This window comes from Carassius carassius, chromosome 19, assembly GCF_963082965.1.
Source record: "Carassius carassius chromosome 19, fCarCar2.1, whole genome shotgun sequence".
NCBI classification, from domain to species: domain Eukaryota; kingdom Metazoa; phylum Chordata; class Actinopteri; order Cypriniformes; family Cyprinidae; genus Carassius; species Carassius carassius.
This window is the reverse complement of record NC_081773.1, coordinates 7,494,557-7,520,537: the sequence shown is the minus strand read 5'-3', so window position 1 is coordinate 7,520,537 and position 25,981 is coordinate 7,494,557. Positions and strand designations below refer to the sequence as shown.

The following is a 25,981-nucleotide window of genomic DNA, read 5'->3' as shown; positions in this document are numbered from 1 at the left end:
TCAAGAATATAAAGTGTGTTAAAGCTTACCTAAACATTTCGTTGTCCTCTATGGTGGCTAACCAGAAGCTGTAGGAGTTAGCGTAATAGTTGCATGTGCCGCGACCGTGACACTCGATGAAGGGAGCCGAGCGGAACTCTTCCAGACAAGAACCCGGAGAGGCCAGAGCCTGACCGGAGCCCTCAGCACCAGCACTGGTGTGCTGTTACACAGAGAGACAGATCTTTACACACAATTCACATTTTCATATAATCCTCATTGAAAAATAAGAAAGCAAACAGAATTGGCTTCCAGGCAGTGATTATTTGGTGATATAGTAATGACCTTAGTGTGTGACAGAGTGGTTGACAGGGTTATACATCCTGTACTTTAGTTTGGAACTGATTTTACAGTAATAAAGTTAATAAAAGTTAGGGTTGATTAAGTATAATATAATAATAATAATTATATTGCACTAAAACAATTATACTGTTAAATATATCAAATGAAAAAAATTTTATAGTACAACTGTAAAAAGATAATTTCTTAATTTCTTGATTTTTATTCAAACATCGAGCTCTTATTTTGGCTATTTGCAGGCAAATAAAGATATGTGCTCTCCGTTTAAAAATGAAGCTCAGCACTGTGTTCATTTATACGCATGCAGCTCATAGTATATCTAAATAAAACAAAACCAATAGTGTGCTGACTATCACGTATTGCCATACCAATTTTATTTTAATATATTGTGCAGTCCTAAAAATGCTTCTTTATTCTCCTCACCATGACGAAAGAGTATCCAATCCAGAGAGAATCCCAACCACGAGGGCAGGGTGGGATCTGGACAGTCTGACTGTGCAGAGCTATCACCATAGCAGGAGCCTCACAAACTGCACATCTGTCACAGGAAAACATGCATGCACTTGAGAAGGACGAGGAATTCTTACTCACCGAAATATCTAACGATTCATAAAATATCACAAACCTGCTGATGAAGGGTTTGATGCTGTCACCGGTAACAGGGGCCATGCTCATGGGCATGGGTTCGGGAGAGGTGAGCCAGTACGAATAGTCATTACGAGAAGCGAAGTTACATACATTGTTAATGTTGCAGAAGAGGAAAGGCATTGGGCTGAACTTCCTTAGGCAGCTACCAGCTGTACCTATTGGGTAAAGAGAGCAGAACATCAGGGATTGAGTAACTTTGATTAATGTTTCAGAATAAATACATGATCTGTGTGACTCTCATGCTGACCTAGGTCTTGTCCATGTGACCTCTCATTGCCCTGGACATAAAGCAGCGAATAGCCATCATAGATCAGCGTCGTTCCATCTGGACATTGTGGAACATCAACACTCTGACTGTGGCGGGTTACAAGGAAGCCGTGATCCATTGAGGCAGGGCCAGGAGGGCCGATGCCACCTGGGAAACCACTAGGACCTGGAGGTCCAGGGTACCCTCTGGGGCCTACAAAAAAGAGATTTCAGGAAATAAAATAGGGATTTGGCAAGCATAAGCAATTTTATGAATGTAAGGAATTTCAATTCTGCTGAAATTTGCTGAACTTTTCTGCTGTCTGGGATTGGTAATGGCTCTTAATATTTTATGTGTCCGTGCACCTACCAGAGGGTCCAGTTTGTCCAGGCTCTCCTTTGGCCCCAGGATGTCCATTATAGCCAGGTGTTCCATCGGATCCTTTCATACCCTGAAGTCCCATCACACCTAGGAGGTAGGTTGTGTGTTAGATGTCAAATGACTATTTTCATAAACTTGTAAGTTCAGATATTTTAAATACTCACCCTGTTGTCCTTTCGGTCCAGGGGTGCCTTGAATTCCAACTAGACCTGGGGGACCCTGAGGTCCTGGAACACCAGGATCTCCCTTTATATATGTGTGTGGCCCAGGGGGTCCAGGGGGGCCTTCGCTACCTTAAATTAAAAAAATGTAAGCAGAAATTTAGTACAGTGTTTACAATGAATTATAGTATTCATATCTGAACTGTCCATTATTATTGTAAAGATGTTTCCCCATATACTCAAGCTCAAATAAGGATTTGAAGAAGCAGTTTGGTGGATACACAAAATGTGTTCTGATATTTTGTGTGTGTATATGCAAAATATTTTGTGTGTTCAGATGCAAAAGCCTCTAAGTGCCATTTGAAATTTTCTTGGTTCAGGTTCCTATGTTTATGTTAATTTACTTAATTTAAATGGCAATGAAAAGAACCTATGCACTGCATTTAAATGAAAAAATATTGATCTTACTCATAGGCAGAAAAAAATGCTAATTTTAGAAGAACATTTTGATTCTTGTTTCTGGTTTTTGTTTCTGAACTCTTCATGTATATATAAATATATATGTGTGTGTGTGTGTGTGTGTGTGTGTGTGTGTGTGTGTGTGTGTGTGTATAGAGTTACAAATTCAAAGTAAAAGGATATGAAATATGAACATGAATAAGTATGAATAAATGTAATATTTATTAATAATGGTTAAACAATAGTAATATTAAATTATTTGATATTTTTAATTATTGTATATTATTGTTGTTTTTTGTTTTGTTGTAGTTGTAATGTACTGTTAAACAAAGCAATGAATTTAAATGATGCTACCAATGTGATATTATCCATACCAGTTGAAATGTCTATTTAAATAAATGTGGATATACACTTATGATAATATTCAAAAGAAATCTGAGTTCAAGTTTTTGTTCATACCTTTAAGACCTGGGAATCCTCTATCACCTCCATCACCCTTAGGACCGATCACTCCTTGCTCACCCTTTGTACCTGGAATGACACAGAGGCACTCAATCTACCAACTTTATTGAGCGTTGTTTTTTTGTTTAGTTTTTTGACACTCAAGTAAAGCACACAGAAATGCACTGTAATATTCTGTCAAGTTAAATTGTATTTGGAGTCTTACCAGGGAAACCAGGAACACCCTGTGGTCCCATCTCACCCTTTTGCCCATTATAACCAGGTAATCCAGGCTCACCCTACAGAGCACAACTGTATTAAATGACCCCCTATCATTTTTAAGGGCACATATTTTATTTTTGAGGATGAAGCCTTAACAAACTCACAGGAGTACCAGTGAAACCTTTGTCTCCTTTAAACCCTTGAGAGCCTTGTGGGCCAGGGAAGCCAATATCTCCCTTTTCTCCTTTAGCTCCAGCACTGCCAGGTAGGCCAGGTAGGCCTGGTTCACCAGTCACACCTGTGGTAAAAATGTGATGGGTGTAAGATGACATAGGCCACATTCAGCAGAATACATCTGTCAGTCCTGTTTTAGAGTCTTAAATACAGTTCAGTACAGTTCACACAGTTACACAGGAGTGACAACTGCATTTTATTACCATAATGATGCCTTTTAATTGATAAACTACTAAAAAGAGAGATATTATGTGACAGAATGTCCTGTTTGGTGAGGTGTTAAGGCTTCACCTTGTTCTCCTGGGTGTCCCTGACCTCCCCGGTCCCCTTTAGGCCCCTCCATGGATGATCCTGGAAGTCCTCTCTCTCCAGGCCGCCCTTGGTCCCCTGGGAATCCAGGCAGACCCTTCTCACCTTTAGTTCCAGGAATACCTGGACTCCCAGGAATACCAGGTAAACCAGGGTTGCCTTTGTCACCTGTGTGGGGATGAGAAGTATTGGTTTAATTTAGTTACTTTTCTCTAAAATATAATTAGATTATACATTGAAAATAATGAACCCAAAATGTAATTTTAAGTAGACCTCCTCATGCTCCACAACCTAATTATTAGGGATATGTGATTCTGACCTTTGCCGCCTGGTTCTCCATGGGCTCCTGGCAAACCTGTACCAGGTTTACCTGAAGAAGAGAAATAATTGTTTGTCTTAGATCACTGTGTGCATGCAAAAATTGGTGCATGAAAATGGCGTACATGTTTTCACAACGTGTGTACCTAAATGTGTGAAAAATCTATGAAATGAAGGAAGAACTGAAACAAAACCTATGAAAAAAATGAGTTATTCTTGCCTTATAAATGTATAAACGTGACGTTTTATACAAAGGTATTTCATTCTAAATATAGATATAAAAGTGTAGCAAAATGCAGATACAACTGGATAATGAGAGGTCCATCGTCTGTAATCTTATAATCTTGTAACTAGTTACACTAGTTTTGAGGATGGCACACTGGGCATTGATCGAGGATCGAGCACACACGATCAGGCAAGAGCATATATATCCTTAGAGACCGTCATATGTTTGCTTTGATAGGTTGTGCAGAAAGCCCTATTATGGATTTGGTTTGGGTGTGTTTAAGCAAATTACTAACTTTTACATAAACAAAAACAAAAACAAAAGTTGTGTGGTTCTCTGATTTGGAATACTCTGAATTGATTAACATTAGAACAAAGTTAAGAACCAATTCATGTGCGCATGTTGTGCATATAAAAACAAAAAGGTATGCAGTAATTACTGAATTTGATATCCATTGTCCCTAAAGAGTCTTTTAATAGCCCAAGACATGTGCATTACTCTAAAGCATGTTAAACTAACAGCATTTTCCTTTTTAAGCTAACTTTCACTTAAAGGAGCTACATAATCTTACCAGGTTCTCCTCTCTCTCCTGCCAATCCAGGAAAGCCATCTACCCCTGGTTCGCCTTTCTCCCCAGACTGACCTGGTGGACCCTGTAGACCAGGCTCACCTAATCAAAATAAAATAAAATAAAAATCATTAGGATTTTCACCACTAAATGGCATACACATTTTAACAAACAAATCATGATTCATCTGTTATTTGAGTATATATGCTTATAAATGTATTCACAGTTTATGAAATGTAGGAAGAACTAAAACCAAACCTTTCTTATACGAAAAAAAAAAAAAATTACTTATTTTCAATACTAAATGAACATGGCCTATTTTGAATGAATTTAATGCACATGTTGAAAAATCTTGAAAAAATCTTGAAAAATCAAGCATAAACCAACATGGATTCCAATCTGGTCCAAGCTGATTTATGTTGGTTAGTGCTGGTCCAGGGCTGGTTTATGCTGGTATAGTAGTGTTCCAGGCTGGTTTATGTTAGTATAGTGCTGGTCTAGCTGGTGGGCCAGCATATTCATGCTGTTATCAAGCAAAATGGAGCTGGTGATGCTGGTGATGCTGGTTCTCCAGCATTGTTTTGCATGGTTAAGTGTCAGTAGTGGTTTAGGGACAAACATTGTTTTTGCCTGTATATTTCTCTATTTATCAAATAATGATGCAAATGAAACAACATAAGGTTAAAAAAAAGATTTAATGAATTATAACATATTTTTGATTATATGATAATATGATATTTGTATATGATATATATGAATTATATTTTGATTATATGATAATATATTTAGCTCCCTTTTCTGAAATTAGAACTGACATTTTTAATTTAATGGAAGTTCTGAGAGTGGTTGTTTTTAAAGACTTTCATACTTATTTGGGAAGTCACATTCACCATGTCACAATCCAGCTGTCAGTCAAAAGGGCAAAAAGGATACACAGTAAAAAGTATGTCAGTGCAGACAGATCCATGAAGTTTTATAATATGTTAAATAGTGATAGCATGCACTTTTAACAAGTGTTGAAACTGAATTAAATCAACCAAAGGCAATGGCCAAGTGCCCAACTATAGGAACACTAATCACCATAATGGTAACAAATTTCAGCAACTTTTGAATATGAACCATAAGAAAGGAATAAAGCCAAACTAGTTTGTAATAGGTGAATATGGTAAATATGTTTTTAGAGTTAGTTGGGGTTCATCATTCTCTGGTGATATTTTTATATCATCTAAATCTGTGTGGCTATAAGTCAGTTGTAGTTGTTGTGTTTCTGCTGACCTGTTCACTTTTTCTGATCTTACTGTTTCACTTATCCTCATTGATTCTGCTTGTTAACTGCAGGTGTCATCACTAATGCTCAATCATCATTTGTAAATTGAACCTAATTTATTTCACTAACTACCACACTACCTCAGTGCTTCTTTTCTTCACTTTAGATCAGGACAATATGAAAACTGAGCAGTGTTTGATTAACACTGGGGATTTTACTGTGTAAACGTGTTTATCTTTATGAAATAATTTATTAAAAATAATTTGGAAAATTTTAACTTTAACTAATGAACATACACTAAGAAACATGATATGTAACACATACACAAGTTTTGTTGTGGTCTTGCTGGGATCATACCAGCACCCAAAAGACAATAAATGCTGGCCCCCAGCACCAGAATCCCAAGCTAGTCCCAGCATGCAAATGCACACTTGCTTACCATGCTGTGGACCAGCAAACCAGCATATCATGCTGGTCCCAGCATGCAAAGCATACCTTATTATGGTGACCAGCAATGCTGGATTTTCAGCAGGGGACATTAAAGGTGTGCCTTAAATAAATCTTAAGGAGAATGTAAGTTTGACTCACCTGGACGTCCTTGAAACCCAGGATCTCCTGGAGACCCCGGCAACCCACTGACACCTTTCTCACCTGGTTTCCCTGGACTGCCTGCTCAGAAAAATAATAATAATAAAAATATGATTGGTATTATAATAAAATATCACTGGCTGGTAAACAAGTATATTTCAATGTCATTTGGATTAGACACTGTAATCATCTTGCCTGGGTAACCAATTAAGCCTATGTCTCCTTTAGGTCCTTGAGTTCCAGGAGTCCCTGGGATACCCATTGTACCTTTCTGTCCCTTCTCTCCAGGTTCACCAGGGAAACCAGGGGCACCCACATCTCCCTGTAAGTATGAGATATAGGCTATGTTAACACTGTCAGTTTTTGGGATTGACAACTGCATTTACATTCAGGTTCCACAGCAACATACAGCTGCATTTGGAATTCTGTCTGAATGAGCATGCAACAGGAGTCAAGCCCATATTCCTTAGCAGTAACCATAGTGACAGTGAACAAAGTAATGTCAAAGATGTTTATACTAATACAACAAAACAAACCTTCACTCCAGGGGGACCAGGGGTGCCTATTCCTGCTGCACCAGGGTCTCCTTTATCTCCTTTGAGGCCATCAGAACCCTTAAATCCAGGGTGACCGGGTGACCCACCAACACCTTTAATTCCTTTTGGCCCCATTGAACCTAAAGAACCACAAAATGTTTACTGATGAACACATATTGTTCATCAAACGACATAAACAACATTAGCATAATTTTTCACACTAAATTTAAACTATAGCTTAATGTAACAACCATGGTTAACAACTGATTAATAATATTTGAAAAATCAAACTGAAAAGTCATGTGATGCAACCAACACACAGGTATATAATACAGGAAATTATACCTGACGGACCTATTTTTCTAACATTAACACAAAGTTAACCCACATGCAGAAAGGGAGAGCACTATATTTACCTGGGTATCCCATGTCTCCTCTCTGACCTGGGTCTCCAGGTTCCCCAGTTTGTCCTGGCTCCCCAGGGACTCCAGTGTCTCCTTTTTCCCCTGCAGTGAAGCCACAGTAATCAAATAATGCCCTCATTATAACATTATTGAATCATGTTCATGGGTCCAAGATGGCGGCTCATTAGTCTGTTGGTGTTTGTGCATTGTCATTTCATTTTTTTTCTGCCTAAATGGACTGTTGTTGTTTTAAAATCCAGTTTAAACATATATTAACCTGATTTTCAGTGCTTAAATCACTTTAATTTGATTCCTATTCTTTCAGCGTGGATTTGTTTGTGAACCACATTGTATGTATCAACACACTGGGCTCAAATTTGTTGACTCTGCCTGATAGTAGCTCGCTGTTTTGGGATTGGAGCTGGACTTTTAACATTCTACTTTGTTTGTCTGGAATATGGAATTTCTAATTACTGTTCTGTTGCATCGTACTCAAGCACTGGATCCAAGACTGGGTGGAAGGGAGAGTACCGCTACGGTCAGGGGAGTTCTGTGTTTGCTGCAGGTGTTCACAGGATTGAGCTTTGGTGACAGCGGCATCGCACCTCTTGCTGCTTTCGGTTCAAGTCTATTGGTAGGGGCTCGTTTGCTGTTGCGGTGACTTTAACGGTTTGGTGGCTCAAGTGTGTAGAGGTTTCTGCCGGCTGTCATGTGGGGAAGGTCCTTGAAGGATTGTTGGCATACACTGCCTTGTTTTGCAGCCTTTTCAGAGTTCTACTTTGAAGGATAATGTGGTGTTTTATTATTGTATGCACACTCGTAGCGGGTCTACTCATCTGGTTGCCTTACCAAGTGCACATCAGAGACAGTTGGTCTCTAATTAAGAAAGAGAACAACTGTATTAATTATTCTTCCTGTGTGGGTCCGACTATAAGAAATTATGTAGCAAGTAAATCAGTTAGACGAAAGAGCTTCATAGTTCTTATGCTACACATATCCTACTTATAGATGTTCCCCAACTTTTACTACTCCAACTGAACTAAAATCCAGATCAGGCTTGGGTTTTATCCATGTTAACATCCATGGTTTGTTACCTAAATTGGATATGTTCCATGTCTGGGCAAAAAACACAAATGCAGATATTGTAGTAATATCTGAATCCTGGCTCAACAAAACTATTTTAGACAAAAAGATCAACTTCACTGGTTATAATGTTTTTAGAGTGGGCAGACTAAAAAGGGGTGGGGGTGTTGTAATTTATGTTAAAGAATGCTTTGAGACTATCATGCTATTTTCAGAATCTGTAGCTAAACAGCATGAACTATTAGCTCTTAATTTGACAGTTTCAAAGTCATGTCAGCTTACTATAGTAGGTTGTTATAGACCTCCATCAGCTACCAGTAATACTTTGACCTCTTTGATTAATTATTTTAACAATTTGAACAATTCTTTGAACAATTCTTTGGACAATTCTGTGGGGCAGCTGTGGCCTAATGGTCAGAGAGTTGGACTTGTAACCCGAAGGTTCCAGGTTTGTGTCTCAGTGCCAGCAGGAGTTGTAGGTGGGGGGCAGTGGTGTAGTCCTTAAGAAAACAGTGGTTTACTGTTACCCAGTCAGCCCCCAAACCCCATCCCACCACCACTACAAAAAATAAATAAAAAAATACAAAACCCCCACACATTTTATTGTTGTTGGTTTATTAGTAATTTAAATAGTAATTTAGTAATATCAATACAGTGCACTCTATATTTGATCAAAAGATTATTTTTCAATATAAGCCCATTTGTCGACGCATTATTACAGTTCTTTAAAATTTTAACTTGTTTCTTTGGAATTATATTCATTGTGAAAAGTGCTTTAGAGGTATATCTTAATGTTGTTGTTTTTTTAATGTTCATCTTAATTTGATGTTTAATGTTTTATTTTATGATTTTATGCACTGTATTACTTATTAATTATACTTCCTGCAAGGGGATTTTTCAGCATGTATGTAGGCAGGGCTGGACTAGGTTTAAAATTTGGCCCTGGACATATCCAGCCCACGAGTTCCCTCATGACTGTTCTGCTGGGTTATGGGGCCTTCAATTGGCAAAATAAATAAATAAAACAGGACAGAAAAAAAATAATGATAGGCATTACTGAAATTCAAAGCAAATGCATGTTTTCAGCCAGCATCATTACAGAACCTTTAATGAAAGTGAAAGTTGTGACAAGTATGGTAGCCCATACTCAGAATTGGTGCTCTGCATTTAACCCATCCAAGTGCACACACACAGCAGTGAGAAGTGAACACACCATGAACACACACCTGGAGCAGTGGGCAGCTATATATCCAGTGCCTGGGGAGCAACTAGGGGTTCAGTGCCTTGCTCAATTGCACTTTAGCCATGGGTATTGAGGGTGGAAGAGATCTCTGTTCATTCACTCCCTCCCATCTACAATTCCTGCCAGCACCGAGACTCGAACCACTGTGCGGGAGACTCTGCTCTTGTGCACGGCTGGCGGGCGCATTGTGTAGCACCGCTTCACACTTTTTGCAGTATTTGCTTTTTGCAGTTTGGTGTAATTTAAAAAAAACAGTGCCTAATGTGGGGGAGGTCTCCCTCGCCTCGGTGGTCGGCTCTCAACTCGACTGGTCCAGCAGTCCAGAAAAAGGTAAGCATACGGCATATATTTGCGTATGGCCCCGACTACACCACTGGCGGGGGAGTGAATGAACCTCGCTCAATTTGACTGGGACAAAATTACATTAATCCCAGATATTGAAAGTGCTTGGAAATATTTTTAAAACAATTTTATTCTGATTATTAACATGTATGCACCTTTTTAAAAATATAGAGTTAAATATTCTCAACTGCATTGTCTGACCTTATTCATGAGCAGGATGCTTCATGGGCTAAGGCCAGACAAACTAACTTAAATCCTGATTGGTTGTATTTAAAAAACCTTCATTACAAATGTTATGATTAAAAAGGCAAAAGCAGACTATTTTCTTGATCAAACAAAAAAAATAGCAAATGCTAGTAAGTTCTGAAAAACAAAGTTTCTGACTGGTAATAGATCTGTTTCAGGTCTTTCACATTGCTTAACAAAATAGGGTATTAAAACAGTAGACAAATCACAAATGCTCAATTGTTTTAATAGCCACTTTACTGCATCTGGGTCATTGTTTGAGACTAATAATTATACCACCGTAACTTCTGAATTTCTTAATGCAGAGTGGCATCTATGGACAACAGAGTTTGTTTTTAGTCACATTAATACTATTGATGTCTGCTTAGCATCAAAAAGACCTAGATGTGAATAAATCATCAGGTCCTGATTATTTTGAACCATAGTTTCTAAAATTTGTGGCTAATATTATTTCACCACCATTGACATATCAGTTCAATCTTTCCTTAACATCTAAGGAAATTCCACAGATCTGGAAGTCTGCTTTTGTTGTTCCTCTGTTGAAAGGGGGCGACCCTACTGTATTAGATAACTACAGACCTATTTCGAAACTATGAATCTTGTCAAAACTCTTGGAAAGTTTTATCAGTGAACAATTGACACAGTATTTACACACTTATAAACTTTTGTCTATTAACCAATCAGGATTTTGTCAAAAACACAGCACCATTACAGCTGTTTTAAAAGTCTTAAATGAGTCTTAAGTCTTAAATTATTCAAGGTATTTTACTTTAAAGTTGGTCTTAAATGTTAAGAAAATAAAGTCTATGTCATCATTAAATTCTAGAAATTCTTTAGATAGTTCTGTTGTTCTCCGAACTCTGCAAGGGAATCTGATCGCATTAATGTCGGAATATACACTAAGTTACCTGGACATCATAATTGATGACAAACTACATTTTAATTCACATATTAATTATTTAAGACAAAAGTTAAAGAAGAAGCTAGGATTTTATTTTAGAAATAAGTCTTGCTTTTCATTTAACGCAACGAAGAAGCTTGTGTCTGGAACTTTTTTACAGATTCTTGACTATGGGGATATAGTTTATCAGCATGCCTCTTCTTATTTTCTTGCCTCCCTGGAAGCTGAGTATCATGGTGCCTTAAGTTTTATTACCGATTGTAAATTTTCTACACATCACTGTACATTATATAATAGAGTTGCCTGTTCTTCACTTCCTTCTGTTTAAAGGAAAATGCAATTTTTTTTTTTTGCATGGTTTAATGATTTGCAAATGCTTCTAGTGCTGTATTTTACTGGTATCTTATTGATGTGACATATTGTTGATTGTCATATGTGTATTTGCAAACCTTGGCTGCATATCTTGGTCAGGTCACCCCTGTAAAAGAGATTTTTAATCTCAGTGGGGTTTTCTCCTGGTTAAATAAATATAGCACCTGCTTAGGATCATGTACGATCTTTTGGGTTTATGTCTTAGAAATTCCTTTTAGCCTTTTGACATCTGCATATAAATCGTAGACATGGCCTCACAAAATTGCCAATCACTTCACTTCAGAGCAGTCAACCCATGGATGAAACAACAAAGCTTTTACTCCAACAGAAATCTACGCATTATACATGCACCAGGACACTTTACTCAGCACCTACAGAACCAATGAAAGTAACAGCTTGTTAACTATTTAGTTGCGCTTCTAGGCTTTGACCCCTTTTAATAAACTTGTTGTGATTCTTTGATGGTTCTTAACAGGTTGTGTAACCAATATTACTCTCTCTCGCGCGCGCGCTCTCTCTCTCTCTACAGTGCGCGCTCTCTCTCTCTCTCTCTCTATCCATGCCTTCCTTGTGTTGGCATCTAATGTGTGTATGTTTGTGTCTAGTGCATGTTCCCCTTGTAGTGTAGTTAAATAAACATCCATGTTTATGTATTCACACTTGTATTCACACTTGGTTTTCTGTGTTTGCTTCTCACAGGACGAGGTCACTTTAACATTCCAGTTTTGTTACATGTTCTGGGAGCAATGTATTAGTAGTCAAATAATTATGAAAACAATGCAATGTCCAGTCTTTCACGTCTCCCTTCATTATATCTAATGCAACCACGCCCACGCACTGTGCACGCTATTGATATAAATATAGACAAGGTAAAACTCGAGGGGTTTAAATGCCCACAAGACAGCAAACAAAGCAGTGAAACTGTTCAAGGTTTTTTTTTTTTTTTTTTTTTTTTTACAGTCCACTTCACACTGAGAGGAATAACACTGGTACATAATTCACCCCAAGAAGATATGCTAAGAGGAATAATATTTGGATTACCTCAGAAAAAATAATGAAGTGGCTTGATCCAGCAGAGATCGTAAACATAAGTCTTTTTTATTATTATTATTAATCAATTAAACTGAAACTAGTTTGACTTTTTCCAAACTATAACTCCTGACTAAATGTATGTCTAATAGAGTGAAACATTATGAAGTTTCATTCAGATTATCTAAATTTTTCACGATGCCTGGAGTTTATTTTTTTTAATAATATTATTATTTTGTCCTTTAGAGCATATAAACAATATACACTTTGGAAATGCTAGGTATGTGATAATCATTTATATATTTCAACACGACACAATACCAGTCAAAAGCTTTTGAACAGTAAGATTTTTCATGATTTTGTAAATAGTTGAACTTCTGCTCACCAAGCCTGCAATTATTTGATCCAAAAAACATAGTTGCCTTTGTTAATGAAGTAATATTGTGAAATATTTTTACTATTTCAAATAAGTGCTTACTATTTGAAAAACTATATTTTAAATTTTAATTTATTCCTGTGATCAAAGCTACATTTTCAGCATCATTACTCCAGTCTTACTCCAAGTGTAACAATATACACTATACCATTCAAAAGCTTGGAGTCAGTATATATAGAAATTAAAACTTTTATTTAGCACACACGTGATGATAAATACAATAATCATGTTACAAACAATGCTCTTCTTTCAATTCATCAAAAAATTTGAATAAATTATACTTAGCTCTTTTCAACATTAATAATACTAATAATAATAATTATTATTATTATTTTTTTTATTTATTTTTTTTTTTTTTTGAGTAGCGAATCAGAATATTAGAATGATTTCTGAAGGATCATGTGACTGGAATAATAATGCTAAAAATTCAGCTTTTTAAGTCAGCTTTGATCGTTCCTAATAAACTGTTTAACTGCACTCGCAAGTTATTTTCAAGTTATTTTGTGGGATAATTAAATATATTCTAAATAAACTAGAAACATAAAAATATATACATTTATTTTATCCTCACATTTTTTCTTGTAACTCTTCCCTCTCAGTCACAAATCTGACTGAAAGGCTCATTATGCAGCTCATTATGTGGGCCTTTGTCTTCTAAGGTGTAAATCACAATAATATTCATGGTCAATCACGCGGTCAATGACCTTTTGAAACAAAAAATTTAAATTCTGATTTAAATTCTTAGAAAATTTAAATCAATTTATTGTTTTCTGTGAGTGAGTAAACAAGATGATTTTCACATCATTTTGAAGCTAAAATTTTAGGCTACTATCTCCAGGTTTGACAGTTGTTCTGTATGTGTTTTATGACCTTATATTGGCGACTTCAAAATTTTAGTTTTTTTACTAACCACGCATATACATTGTTTTTGTTTTTTTTTCAAAAACACAATCATCTGCATACATGCTATTTACATATTATTGTAGCCCAGTTTGTAGTGAATACAGTGTTTTCAGACTTTAGCAATGTTTATGTTTATAAGAAACTGAAAAAGCACAAAAGTCAGGGCATGTCAAAACTTCTCCGGGTCCCCAAAACACCCTTAGACCTCAGAGGGTTAACAACAACTATACTGTTAAATCTAACCTGGCATTCCATCTTTTCCTGGCATTCCATCTTTTCCTCCCATTCCAGGGTCTCCAGGTGTTCCAGGAAACCCCTTTTCTCCAGAAGGACCGGGATCACCTGATATTTAAGGTTAAAATACAAAGACTAATAAGTTTATAGTTCACTGAATTTCAACATAAATTAGCAACATTTTTGATGATGATCAGCCACCAATGAAAGCCAACAATCCAGAGGTGTCAGTTTACTTAAAACTCCAACAAAGATTCATGTTATTTTATTGCATCTGTTTAGATCATCTTCAAAACATAGGACCATTAGTTTAGATTCTGAAACCTCTATGACAAACCCCTCTCTCTCTCTGTACCTATGTCTCCGATGTCTCCTTTCTCCCCTTTCATGTGTTCCATGTCAACATCACTCATGTTTCCAGGTGGCCCCTGTAGACCCTGCTCTCCTCTCTCACCCTTGGGACCTGGATCACCAAACACTCCCCTGACCCCAATCAAACCAGGGTCACCTGAAATAGACAGAACAACATCATTAAGATTTAGCGAATGCAACTCTGAATGTGCCCCTGTCATAATAAGATAAAAGTATATTTTGCAGTCCAAATAATAATAATTGTTTTAAATTTGTGTTCTATTACCTTTTGGTCCGGGCTCTCCAGGGTTTCCAACAGGGCCTAAAGGTCCAGGGGGTCCTGTCATTCCCATGATTCCAATTTCTCCTTTTAGACCTGAAAAAAAAAAACATTAAAATTTGAATCATCTTAAGGTTATACAAGCATGCGCAAGGAGAATGCCAGGAATAATGGGTGCTCACCACGTTCACCAGGGAAGCCATCTCTTCCTGGAGGTCCTTGTTCCCCAGACAAACCCCTAGATCCTGGTACACCTGGGACACCAGGGCTACCCCTATCTCCTGGAGGGCCAGGCATGTCTAAACCAGGTAGGCCTTTATAACCTTTCTCACCCTTTATACCGATCCGACCTAAGACATCATCAAAGCTTGTTTCAAACCATGGATCATGTGAACATCTAGGCAGGTATATGAACATACTGTACATCTTTTTGGGTGCTGATCAATAGGAAAACTCACCAAGGGGTCCAGGGTCTCCAGGTGGCCCCATTGGTCCAGGTGGTCCAGGTTCTCCAGGCCCTGGAGGACCTGGCGGCCCCCCTGCACCACGAGCTCCAGGTGGTCCAGGATTACCTGCAAATTCAAAATAATTTTATGTTATTACACCCACTGAACTCATCTCATTTGATTTCATGCAAACCATTTCTCCAACACTCTCTTCCAGTTTGAGGTGAAAACACTTGAGGCATTTGAAAACATTGTCTGACACCTTCCTTAAAGGATTAGATCCTCCTGTCTGAACTGGCCCTCATAAAAACTGCACCTCATTGGTTAAATCCTACCTCGCAAGCAAATTTATATATATAAAAAAAAAAAAACACAAACACAGTTATGCCTTTCAAGACCCCACCGCAGGTCGTCCTGATGTGCCGGACAGGAAGAGGAAAGGGTAAAGTCTCTAAACAGCTGGACCACCCCTCAAACTCCGACGAGTATTCCTCCAAGCACCCAGTTCAGTTCTGGGTCCCGAGGACAATCTGTTTGTTGTAAATGCTGGGCCCGTTCATGCACCCATACAACAAGCTGCTGTGATAGCCGGCAAAATAAATCACATTTACAAAAAGAAGGCATACAGAGAGGTTTTGGGGATAATTAAATGAGGTTATTCACTTAAATTAATTCGAAGATCCCCACATTTCAGTGGCATGGTCCCCACCTTGGTTCAGAGCAAGGACGCACACGTCCTGCACTCTGAGGTGACAAATTTTCTGGCAAAAGGAGCCATGGAACAGTTCCTCCAAGTCAGAGCGAGTCAGGTTTCTACATTCGTTACTTCCTTGTCCCCAAAAAGGAGGGTGGCCTGTGGCCCATCCTCGATCTCAGACACATGAACTGCGCCCTCATGAAACGGTCGTTCAGAATGACTACATTGAAACAGATCCTGTCGAAAATACGCCCAGGCAACTGGTTCTTTTCTCTGAACCTTAACGACACTTGCTTTCAAATCCACATTGCCCCCATCACAGACAATTCTTGAGAGTTGCCTTCAAGGGAGAGGCTTATCATCACGTGGTCCTTTTCTTTAGACTGTCTCTGGCTCCTCACACTTTAACGAAGTGCATGGACATGGAATGCACTCTTAATTACAGTACCTCGACAACTGGCTTGTCCTAGCCTAGACAGATGCAGAGCTGCTATCTCAGAGACACTTATGTATCAATGTAGACCAGGCCTGTGTAACAGCTCTGGCCCCTTGGAAAAACTCTCAGTGGATAGAGCAGGGTGTGGCCCTGGGGTTAGTATGCAAGAGGAAGACAGATGTTTCCAACATGTGTTGGGGAGCTCTGTGCTATGGCAAACTTACTTTTGGCCATTGGTAAAAAGCGGAAGAAGAGCTACACATCAACTGCCTGGAAATGCTGGCCCTTCAGATCTTCTTGATGGACATAACGGGATACTATGTTTTGGTCCGCTTAGACAGCATGACTGTGGTGTCCTACATAAATCACCAGTGAGGGCTCTCCTCGAAGCCCCTCTTCATTCTGGCAGAGCACCTCTTGGAATGGGCTCAGCTCAACTTGCGTTCGCTGACAGCAAAGAAATGTACCAGACAAAATGAACTAGAGCTGTAATCGGGCCATAAAAGTTAGGCCTGACAGGACCCGAGCCCGACAGGTTTTCGGCCCGAGCCCGACAAGTACGTTTTGATTGACCGCTTTTTAAAAGCCCGAACCCGTTTACAGCTTGAAATTATTCAAATGTGCGCACGCACACAGCTCTTTTGCCTTTTGTCAAGAATGAGTCATTTATACATGTTTTAACATAATTTATTCATAACTAACGTTGACTAGACCATTTGGAAGTTGGAATAAAGAAATAAAATAAGTACTCTGTGACATCTTAACATCTCAGCACTCTAAACAGGCATAGGCTCCTTTAGCCTATAAATAGACCAACGCACCAATAAAAACAAGTCTTTTTTAACAAATTAAATTAAGATACATTTTTAATAAAGATTTAAATTAACGGTATTTGGCAATAACGAAATTAAGATAAAGGCTCCGCCGGATTTGCTTCGCCACTAGCAGCTGACATTTTAATAAAAGAATAATGCCAACATTCACGTAAATACTCTGTCCACGTTATGCATTTAGGACTCAATTAATATTTATTTTTCATTTAAAAAACCTTTACTCACAGAGATTAGGCTAAGCCTAAATGTTTTGTGGAGGAAAATGATTGCATCCACTGTAAGTGGCTTCAGCGTGTTCCTGCGCTCACTGATGGTGCGTCATTATTCACTAATTATTCTCATTATAAACATGGAACTTTTCCACACTTCAGACTTTGTTTTAGTTGCTGGTGCAACCAAAACGTAATTGCCAGAGGCAAGCCTCCATTACACCTACTCAGCATTCATTTTCGCATCTTTCTCGCGCTAATCGAAATACATCACATGACCGCTCGTTTACCTCGCAAACCGGAGCGCAAGCCCGAGCCCAAGTAAGATTATATAAATTAAGCCCGAACCCGACCGAACCCGTCGGGTCCCATCGGGTCCCGTCAGGTTCGGGCAAATATCTTCAGCTCTAAAATGAACCATGAAGCAGCATGTTGTCATAGAAAAATGTCCCCACAGAGGAGTGGATGTACAGATTTTTCAGAAATTATGGGAGATTAAAAAATATATATATTTACAAACAATTTTTTTACTTTTCATTTACAAAAAAGGAAGAAGTAGGAATGACAAGCAGGACTGGAACAAAAAAATAAAAGAACTAAAAGACATCAACATAAACAACCCAACAGAAGCAACACATAATACATAAAGAAAATATAGATTTTAATTAAATGAATTAATCAATAAAAAAATACCCAATTCCTAATTCATATGCTAAAGAATTCTATCACAGTAAATATTTTGTAAATATTTGGCAAGTCAATATTCTTATTTCAATCAAAATAAGGACACAGCAGGGAAATCAATAATACAAAATTATAGGCAGTTAACATTGAATTCAGTGATGTCATCAAATTGCTAAAAAGGCAGATCTCAAAAAATGATCTCAGTCTGATGACACTGCTGTGAGAGATTTGGCATTACATGCAGCAGCACCACCTCAGTCCCTGTCCAGCGTGGGTGAAATAATTATAATGCTGAAGGTGAGGTGTTCACCTTCATATTTCTTCATTAAATAACTTCTAAAGTAATTGAAACCCTTGTGAGAGACATAATTTCATAAACAGTATTAGTGGGTCACTGCATACACTCTTTCTGTCTCTTTCTCTCAAAATGATCAAATAGCTTTAAATTGCCACACATCAAATCTGTATAAGCACAGTTGACACAGGAATTGTCACTTGCACAGTCAAGGCAGTGTCACATCGTCAATAAAGTTTATCATTTGCATTTCTTTTTAATTCTTGTCAGTGTTCGCACACTCTCCTGGAGACCGTACGCTCATGCACACTCGCAGAGCAAACATATAAGGCCAGGTTCACCTGACTCCGTTTGCAGTGCATACATGGTGGATATTTTTTCCACGCTCATGTCAATGAATTAAAGTGTTCCCTCTACACAGCGGTGCGTCTGCTGCAGTGCCGAGATTATTTCCGCACCGAGTCTATTGCTACACTGCAGGCACTGAATTAAAGTAAAAGCGCATTGTTTGCAGTAAATATGAACATGGATTGAGACAAAAATTTTGTAAGTACATCATAAATGCATATTATTAAAGTCTACTGTGTTCCAGAGTCAACACACATGGCTTTTTGACTAGGTTTAAAGGGACAAAGCACTTTTAGATAAAGACTTTTTTTGTCAATGGTTTGTGATCACATAAGAAAAGTAGTCTAAATGTTTTGCCACTTGCTTGAACAACTTAATATAAGAATCTGGAAGTAAATGCAAAAGTAAAAGCATTGAATAATGTGTTGCGTATAGGCAAACATTGTGTTTAAACATGTCTGTGAAAGATTTGATAAATGTTGTGTTTGTGGTAAATAGCCACGGATCAGTAGCGGAATCTTGTGTGAAAGTAGAGCCATGCATGTCAGCCCAGTCCCAATGGACCCCAACTTTTTTACGCCTCCCTTGTGCCAGGCTTCGGGCCAATTTTCATGTCATAGTTCAGATGCGAGCTGAGCCTTGGGCCTGTTTTAGGCTTCTCTTTATTTGTATATTTTAGACATCCATCAATTTGTGTGGAAAAAAAATTGCCGTGTTGGTGGAAACAACATGAGACCGTGCTACCATGACTGTCAAGAGCGGCTTCTGCTTCGTGTCCCACAGCAGAAGCAGTAGCATGCCATCAGTGCAGCTGAACAGTTCTGTGTTCAAATGTACACAATAGGCTTAAGCTTATTAAGCCTAAAGTAATTACCATAAATGTGACGGGAAATCATCAGGAGATATTTGAATTATTTACTAATAAACTCATTAGACGTGCCTTTATAGAGGAGTGCATCTTTACAGATTATGATTATAATGAAAGAGTTTTTGGTTTTGATTTGTTTTATTTTGTTAAGTAGTAATTTAAAGCTTTTTATAGATATATTTATCATGCCTTTGAGGCATGTATTCGCTGAGTTTTGTTAATTTTTGTACTCCTGTTAAAGACAAGACTTCAGAAAACACATCATGTTTGTTTCCTTTATTTTATAAAAGCACAATGTTTTGTTGATATTGTGAGTGCACACAATTAAAAGTAGACCCTTTGCAGTTACAAATGAAGTTAAGAGTCTCCACACAAACGTTCATTTGTCTAGGTTTAAAGTTTAAACATTGTTATATAATTGAACTGTTTTATATCTATAAATTTATATTAGGTAAGTTATGATGATTTGAAAAGGCTGCCACTGACCCCTTGGTCGTTACTTTAAAAAATTGTTTTTATATATTTAACAAAACAAAAAAATTCTGAGGCCCATGCAGGGCTCTGTGTGAAAGCACAATCCATGCTGCTTCCACTCTCACAAGAGTCACCTAAAAGGGGAATTCAAAAATGAAATTCAGGCCCTGAATAAATGTCTAAAAATCCTGATTGTAGTATCACTATAAATAGTTATAAATTATAAAAAGAAAGCTTTAAAAAGGTCTGTATCAGTAATCAGTATTGGCAGATACTGCTTTCTGTGATAAGTGATATATACAGGTGCTTCTCAATAAATTAGAATTAGAATTAAGAAAAGTTCATTTATTCTAGTAATTCAACTCAAATTGTGAAACTCATGTATTAGATAAATTCAGTGCACACAGACTGAAGTAGTTTAAGTCTTTGGTACATTTAATTGTGATGATTTAGGCTTACATTTAACAAAAACCCACCAATTATCAAATCTCAATAAATTAGAATACTTCATAAAACCAATAAAAAATTGAATTGTTGGCCTTAAGGAAAGTATGTCAATTTACTGTAAGTGTACTCAATACTGGTAGGGAATCTTTTTGCTTTAATTACTGCCTCAATTTGGCGGGCATGGAGGTGATCAGTTTGTGGCACTGCTAAGGTGGTATGGAAGTCCAGGATTCTTTGACAGTGGCCTTCAGCTGAACTGCATTTTTTGGTCTCTTGTTTCTCATCTTCCTCTTGACGATACCCCATAGATTCTCTATGGGGTTCAGGTCTGGTGAGTTTGCTGGCCAGTCAAGCACACCAACACCATGGTCTTTTAACCAACTTTTGGTGCTTTTGGCAGAGTGGGCAGGTGCCCAAATCCTGCTGGAAAATGAAATCAGCATCTTCAAAAAGCTGGTCAGCAGAAGGAAGCATGAAGTGCTCCAAGATTTTTTTTGGTAAACGGGTGCAGTGACTTTGGACCAACAATGGACAATTGACCAACACCAGCAGATAAATGGCTGCCTACTGCTCCGGGTGTGTGTTCACTGCTGTGTGTGTGCACTTTGGATGGGTTAAATGCAGAGCACGAATTCTGAGTATGGGTCACCATACTTGGCTGTGTGTCACATCACGTAAGGCTGCGGTTCTCTCGGTTGGTTGTGTATCTTTTTTTTCCACACTTTTTTGTTCCACTCAACTTTCTGTTAACATGCTTGGATACAGCACTCTGTCAACAGCCAGCTTATTGGCAATTCATTTTTGTGACTTACACTCCTTGTGAAGGGTGTCAGTGATTGTCAGAGACCATTTTGAAGGCTCAGGAAACCTGTGCAGGTGTTTTGAGTTGATGAGCATGTCATCATATTCCAATTTGTTGAGATTGTGAATTGGTGGGTTTTTGTTAAATGTGAGCCAAAATCATCACAAAACCAAAGACTTGGACTACTTCAGTATGTGTGCATTGAATGTATTTAATACATGAGTTTCACAATTTGAGTTGACTTACTGAAATAAATGAACTTTTACTCAACATACTAATTTATTCAGAAGCACCTGTACATCCATCCCCACACCCAGTTACACTTACACACTTATACACTTACACTTACACACACACACACGCACACACACACCCACTTACAGAGACAAATCATGTTGGCTCTCATGTATATTTTATATTTGATTTGTTACCTGTAATTATTTTATTTGTTTGCATAATTATAAAAATTGAAAAGGAAGAAATTCTAGGAGATCTTTGGCAAGGCAGAGCTCTCATATCCAACTCATTATTCAAAGGACAGGGACATTTTGGCCCACGATGCGTTGGCAAACCTCCTTCTTTACACTTTTACCCCAAATGCACTGATCCCACAGGTAATCAGGCAGGTTGGGGAACAAGAACATAAGGTTCTACTAATGGCCCAGCTGTGGAGAAACCAGCATTGGTTCTCAGAGCTGTCTCAGCTGCTCGTAGCCCATTGCCCTGAGCAGGGATCTCTTCTCTCAGGTTAACAGGACAATTTGGCACCTCTGGCCTATTGGTGGGAGCCTGCAAACCTCACCAGGCATAATCTAAACACTATTTCTCAGGCTCTGTCTAAAAGACACCTCGATGCCCTTAAATAGTCTGTTTTCTCTGCCTGGTGCTCAACCTGCGGTAAAGACCCAACCTCCTACGACATATCACTGATTTTGTCCTTCATGCAAGAACTGCTGGATAAGGGATACCCCCCATCCAACTGGTGGGAAGGAACAACTTAGTTGTCTGTTTCTTAAAGGTATCCAGGAGACTAAATCCACCTCACCCCCCCACTGTCCCTACTGCCCATTGTTCTCTCTTTGAGCTGCTACAGTCTAGTGACCTTTTGCCCCTGCCCTCTTCACTCTTGGTTTCTGGTCCAAGCGTATGTCATTACAAAAATTAACTGCTACAATGCTCTATGTTCCTTCAAGCATGCTAAATACAACCTATGCAATTTATTCAGAACATGACTAGTCTTCAGTCAGTGGCCCTTCACATCTTTTCCCATTGCTTTAGAGAACTATTCAACTTGTTTTCCACCTTGTTTATCAGCATCCATACAAGAGTGAAAGTTCACCAGACTGTTTGCATTATCTGCAATGACTGTGTGGTATTGAAAATCATCATTCTCACCCAATGTTTGTTTGAAGTGCTTTCTTAAAAAAAGAACTGTAATTGCCAAATTTTTATGCCCAAATTTTCCCAGAAGATTAAACTGCTCATGGTTTAGGCTGAAATGAGACTGGAACCTAGGGTAATCTTCATTAGTTCTTTAACTTATTTAACTTAACCAAGTTTCCCCAGACAGTTTTTTTTTTTTTTTTGTAAAGCCACAACAATTATTTTTCTTCTTTTGGCAATGCATCAGTAAAACCACCAGGATATTTTTCAAATGCTCAGATGTTTACACTCTTTTGTTCACAACTTCCAAACTCAATTTCAATGAACAAAATTGTTTGTTAAAATTTCCTTAGTGAGCTCAAAAAGTACTTTCAGATTACATGTTAAATAATCTATTCAAAAGTGTTATGTGAAGCTAACACAGTAAATGTACCTTTGATTCCCTGTAGTCCAGGTGGCCCAGTACGTCCCTCAGTTCCAGGAACCCCTGGCATTCCAGGATATCCTTTTTCCCCTGGAAATCCTGGAACTCCTTGCTGACCTGTGGCACCTTTAGGACCAGGAAGACCCCTGCCAGGTTCACCCTGTATATGATAAATTTAAGGTCAATGACAAGGTGATATCATTTCTTATCATTTTCTATACAACCATAATACATGAAAAGGTCTAAATGACATCCGCCATCATACTTTTTGCCCAGGTGTCCCTGCACGACCAGGAAAGCCATCCTGACCTGGTCGACCAGGCTCTCCTGGAATCCCAGCAGGACCTGGAATCCCAGAGTATCCTAGAAGAGGGAAATGGACAGTTAAAAAGATGACAGAGTTTAGATTAGATAAATGAAACATAATTTGTCTCCCATTTTTGCAAATGTAATTATCACAGTCAGACAGAATAAAGACTAACATTATAATTCATAGAAACCTAGAATCTTTGCAACTATAGCTGTTTTATCAATTATGAAATCTTAGGTTTAATAGATAAATGTGCAGAGTATTAGTGCATTTCACCTTAAAACAAAATTTGACACTTATAGACAATATATATGGTACTTGCCTTTTGGTCCTGGGGGCCCAGGAAGGCCGATTCCTGACTGTCCAGGGTCACCTTTGTCTCCTGGGATTCCTTGAAGTCCACGCTCACCTGGAAAACCTATGTCACCTGAGTGATAAAGTGAAAGAGTCATCAGTACAACCAGCTCTGCATCAGAGCACTGAGTCAAGTTTTTGAGCCGGAATACATTGGTATAACCTGAATTTACCTTGAAGTCCAGGTCTGCCAGTCTCTCCACGAGGTCCTGGGGCACCCTGAGGTCCAGGTAAACTTATAATTTTACCAGTGTTACCTTTAGGTCCTACAAAGTTATTTGAGATTGTGATTGTTTTAAGGAGCAGAACAATGACAACCAGTGGATAAGCAAATTTTTAGTCTAAATCACTGACCTGGTAACCCTGGCTTTCCTGGTGCACCAGGGAAACCTGCTGAGCCTTTTTCACCAGGCTCACCTGGCTGACCTATGCCTGGAACACCTGGGGGACCTCTCTCACCCGGAGGACCGGGAAGTCCATGTTCTCCATCCAGGCCACGATCACCCTTAATACCAAATCTAGCCTAATCCCAGAAAAAAGCAAATACTCCATGGTTAACAAAACACAGCAGTATAGACTCAGGGATTCAGATCACTGTAAACTAGATGTAAAAGTGGATTCAGCTGTTTTGTCACCTTGGAATGATAAGGTTCTATCTGCATTCTGAGTAATTTTGAGATACTGAGCTTCAAAGTTTTTGCATTCTATATAGCAAAAAATTATATGGGGAACAAGTTTATTTAAAACATGAAAATTACAGGGTCCCTAAATGTATTCTAAATGTACAAACAAAATTGCTATAAACAAATGTGTAAATACAAATGTATAAACAAAAATAAAAAACAAAATTGCTTGGAATTATGGAAATAAGAAACAAACAGTTTGCTTATAATTTGTTTTAAAACATAATATTAGTGATGTAACAATGTGTTTACGTGCAAGAGAAAGTTAAGTTTAATTGTTTGTATGACATTTATTTCATATTTTATCTTGTTCCTGTTAAGCATAAACAAGGCAGTGCTAAATATTTTGTCCAGTGAAGGAAGGCAATATGGTGGGTACCATTTAAGTTTAAGTTTCCTTTTGTTTAGAATTTACAAAATTAAGCCTTAAAAGTCAAAAAGTCAACAATTTAATTGATTGGGTCTTAATTACAACAATAAACATTAGCATGTTATTTCAGCCATACTGATGTCTAGAGAGAAAGCCATTTAACCTGTCCCACTTTCTGTAGAATAAAGTCCTGGTCAGATGTATTACAGTAGCTGCTTTATGTCTTAAAACATTTTAAGACTAAAAAACTGACAAACAGATAAACATTGCTTCAGCAAAGATTTCTAACAAAGTTTAATAAACATTGAAAAATGTTTCACTGACAATATATATATAATCAAAATCTTTCACATTTAAAATGTTAAAATTACTTTGACTATGCAACAACTCCATTTTTACCAACAATGTAAAATGTAACATTTCATCTCACTTAGTGAAGTATACACTTTAATCCAGTGTGCCATAGCGTGGAGTTTATTGCTACATAGTACATATACTTCGGTGCAAGTACACAGGATGGATCAAGGTTAAAACATATACAAAACTTTCCCTCGTATGACAATGAAATACTGAAATAAAGCAAATAGACTACAAAACCTGGACCTATCCTCTTAAAGTTAGTTCACCCAAAAATCTAAATTATGTCATTAATAACTCACCCTCATGTCGTTCCAAACACGTAAGACCTCCGTTTATCTTTGGAACACAGTTTAATATATTTTAGATTTAATCCGAGAGCTCTCAGTCCCTCCATTGAAGCTGTGTGTACGGTATACTGTCCATGTCCAGAAAGGTAAGAAAAACATCATCAAAGTAGTCCATGTGACATCAGAGGGTCAGTTAGAATTTTTTGAAGCATCGAAAAATACATTTTGGTCCAAAAATAACAAAAACTACGACTTTATTCAGCATTGTCTTCTCTTCCGTGTCTGTTGTGAGAGAGTTCAAAACAAATAGATAACGAACAACAGACTGACTCGTTCTCGAGTCAAGAACCGTTTCTTTCAGACGAGTCCGATTCGAGAAGCGAGGAACTGATGATACTGCACATGTGTGATTCAACGTGAAGCAGAATGACACACAGAGCGTCTGAACCGAACTGATTCTTTTGGTGATTGATTCTGAACTGATTCTGTGCTAGTGTTATGAG

At 38.0% G+C, this 25,981-nt stretch overlaps 1 protein-coding gene and 1 long non-coding RNA gene across 2 annotated transcripts in view; both read right to left on the bottom strand.

Moving 5' to 3' along the window:
* The window catches only part of LOC132095641 (collagen alpha-1(IV) chain-like), a 66,220-nt gene that overhangs the window by 2,165 nt on the left and 38,074 nt on the right, over nt 1-25,981 (bottom strand). The window contains exons 26-51 of the mRNA XM_059500777.1: nt 24,133-24,301; nt 23,952-24,044; nt 23,747-23,851; nt 23,380-23,477; nt 23,124-23,274; nt 15,227-15,340; nt 14,951-15,118; nt 14,775-14,864; nt 14,493-14,645; nt 14,147-14,245; nt 7,361-7,450; nt 6,945-7,084; nt 6,604-6,730; nt 6,409-6,489; nt 4,557-4,655; nt 3,761-3,811; nt 3,424-3,609; nt 3,063-3,196; nt 2,903-2,975; nt 2,695-2,766; nt 1,780-1,908; nt 1,604-1,702; nt 1,235-1,447; nt 965-1,142; nt 763-877; nt 30-202 (exon numbers count right to left, since the gene is read on the bottom strand). Coding sequence (XP_059356760.1) covers nt 30-202; nt 763-877; nt 965-1,142; nt 1,235-1,447; nt 1,604-1,702; nt 1,780-1,908; nt 2,695-2,766; nt 2,903-2,975; nt 3,063-3,196; nt 3,424-3,609; nt 3,761-3,811; nt 4,557-4,655; nt 6,409-6,489; nt 6,604-6,730; nt 6,945-7,084; nt 7,361-7,450; nt 14,147-14,245; nt 14,493-14,645; nt 14,775-14,864; nt 14,951-15,118; nt 15,227-15,340; nt 23,124-23,274; nt 23,380-23,477; nt 23,747-23,851; nt 23,952-24,044; nt 24,133-24,301 — 3,200 coding nt within the window. The remainder of the gene's footprint in view (nt 1-29; nt 203-762; nt 878-964; nt 1,143-1,234; nt 1,448-1,603; nt 1,703-1,779; nt 1,909-2,694; nt 2,767-2,902; nt 2,976-3,062; nt 3,197-3,423; nt 3,610-3,760; nt 3,812-4,556; nt 4,656-6,408; nt 6,490-6,603; nt 6,731-6,944; nt 7,085-7,360; nt 7,451-14,146; nt 14,246-14,492; nt 14,646-14,774; nt 14,865-14,950; nt 15,119-15,226; nt 15,341-23,123; nt 23,275-23,379; nt 23,478-23,746; nt 23,852-23,951; nt 24,045-24,132; nt 24,302-25,981) is intronic.
* Nucleotides 5,520-6,244, bottom strand: LOC132094981 (uncharacterized). Its single transcript, XR_009422419.1, has 2 exons — nt 6,141-6,244; nt 5,520-5,967 (listed from the first exon to the last, which is right to left on the bottom strand). It is a non-coding gene; the product is annotated as an uncharacterized LOC132094981 (long non-coding RNA).